This window comes from Cryptotermes secundus, unplaced genomic scaffold (genome assembly GCF_002891405.2).
Source record: "Cryptotermes secundus unplaced genomic scaffold, Csec_1.0 scaffold1680, whole genome shotgun sequence".
Classification (NCBI taxonomy): Eukaryota; Metazoa; Arthropoda; class Insecta; order Blattodea; family Kalotermitidae; genus Cryptotermes; species Cryptotermes secundus.
The window spans coordinates 223,216-225,468 of record NW_019731603.1 but is presented as its reverse complement, the minus strand read 5'-3'; the positions used below and the strand labels follow the sequence as shown (position 1 = coordinate 225,468).

Below are 2,253 nucleotides of genomic sequence, written 5' to 3'. Positions count from 1 at the left end.
GTTGTGCTTATGTTTCGTAATATTGAGGTAGTAACTAGACACAGTTGAAGATAAATAACAATAGAATAAACGAACTTTGCTGCCCCAGCAGTAACCTAAAACGAAAGAAATACGACACAAAACATTAATAAAATGTATTATAATTTCACAATTAATTGGTGAATTGAACTGACAGGTAGATTCTGAGTTCCAATAATTGTAACGAATTTGTAAATTGCATTTTGTTAACAATGAAAATTCGTCTTCATGATTTTATATGTGCTGTACTTATTCGGTGTCATTTCCAAAATTTGGAATTGTGTAACACGACTTTGAAAATTTCTTAAATGTTTATTGCAGAAAGTAGATGCATAATTGTAAAATTGAGTATTGTTATAAATAAACAAAGGAACTCTTTAATAAAACGGAGTAGTGAAGATTCTGTTATCTAACCCATTAAGGCAGGAAAGGGCTCTGTACAAAGCAAGTGAAATACATTGTAGCTGTGTTTATACGAGTACTTGTGGGTATGACATTCGAAATGCACCAGATATGTGTAAATTTACTTACCCGTTGTTTTGTATGGATATGAAAATTTGTGCCGCACTCTAAGGGAAGAACATAGATTGAGGGTGTCTGAAAACAAGCTTCTAAGGAGAATATTTGGGTAAAATAGGTATAAGTCATAAGAGGCTGGATAAAATTAAAGAGTTAACAGTTTCACAATTTGTACTCGTTACCGAATATTGTGAGGATGATCAGATCAGTGAGGATGATATAGCCTACACATGTAGTGTGTATGTGAGAGATTAGAAGTACATACAAAATTTTAATTGAGAGACTTTTCAGAAAGGGAACTATTTCGAGGATCCAGGCATATGTGAGGATAATATTAAGACGTATCTTGAAGAAACAGGCTGTGAGGGTGTGTATTAAATGAATATGAATCAAGCTAGGGCCCAGTGTCAGGTGGGATTTTCTGGCACGGTAATGAACCGTCGAGTTTCGTAAAGGGAATTTCTTGATAATGTCTGAGCTTTATTAGTTTCTGAAGAAGACGTAAGCTACGTGGATTTAATACGAAATTTTCCCTCTGCTTAAGTACCTTACGCTGTTTGAAAATAATACTAAAAATAAGGGCCCTACATAACTATGCAAACATTCACGGATAAGTTTCCTTCTTGTTAGTCTTTATAGATAAGTTTCTCTGACGTAAACAAAGGAAAATACGAATGAACTATTGAAGAGTACTGGATTCTGGGGCGTGGCACATGTAGTGGGCTAGATCGTTACCAATATTTCGGAGGAATTTTCTGCCTCCATCTTTAACGTAAAAAAATAACCCTGAATATTTGGTCTGCAGGTTCTTCCGAGACATTGATAACGGTCTACCAGACTGCACGCTGTCACGTCCCAGAAAATAATAATCTATATAAATATACATTTATTATATTCTTTTTATTGTCTTTGAAACCAAATTAATAACTGTCAGACTTTAAGTGTACGTTGTAGAACATTTTGGAGCAGTTATATGGCGCAACTCTGTTTTCCCCGCAAAAAGAACATCATCTTTATTCCGCTATCCCTGAATTTGCCTTAACTCTAGATGTTTGTAAAGAAGGGAATCCCATATAGGCATGGTGGGAAGAAACACATGACTTTCACAGGACAAATTAGCTGCTCCTTGTTATAGATAATAGCCTCAGTACATTGACCTCCAGGTTATGAAGGACTTAACGTTCTTTGAACACGGAGCTGAAATCTAATTGCACTGATTTTTAAAATGTAAATCTGGATTAACAAATCTGACGTGTATTAACGTGTACTGCACATAATCTGCAGTGTCTGTCTAGGCTACGTTAGTTAAGAGCTAGCTTCAATCACTGTACAACCTAAGTTTCCGAAATATTGTATTATTTTGAATAGCGGGCGATGGACGAAGTCCAAACACTCAGTAACCCGAGTGTTATACATCATCGTCAAAACTCTTCAGAGCTAACGGAAATTAATTGTTTGTAAACCCTGTTTGTAGTTCTGTTGGCTCAGACCGGAAGCAGTTCAGCCATATCGATAGAAGAATACTTCCCCGAGACCGGAAGCAATCTAACAGCAGTGACGTGGGCTCATGCTGTCAATAGCCGGCGGGAGTTGGAGGATGCAGTGAAAGGTAGAATTCCAGCAAAAAAATATGTTTTGTTAACCCTTTATGTCCCATGCACGATATATGTCGGGTGCATGGACTTCGGCTGGAGGGCAAGCCAAGCATGTGCTTCC

The 2,253-nt window shown here is 37.0% G+C and overlaps 1 protein-coding gene across 1 annotated transcript in view; it reads left to right on the top strand.

Moving 5' to 3' along the window:
• Nucleotides 1-2,011: 2,011 nt before the first annotated feature.
• LOC111867296 (protein FAM151B) overlaps nucleotides 2,012-2,253 on the top strand; it is a gene marked incomplete at its 5' end in the record, with an annotated part of 6,799 nt that continues 6,557 nt past the window's right edge. The window contains 1 exon segment of the mRNA XM_023857021.2: nucleotides 2,012-2,146. Within this exon segment, the coding sequence (XP_023712789.2) occupies nucleotides 2,012-2,146 (135 nt within the window).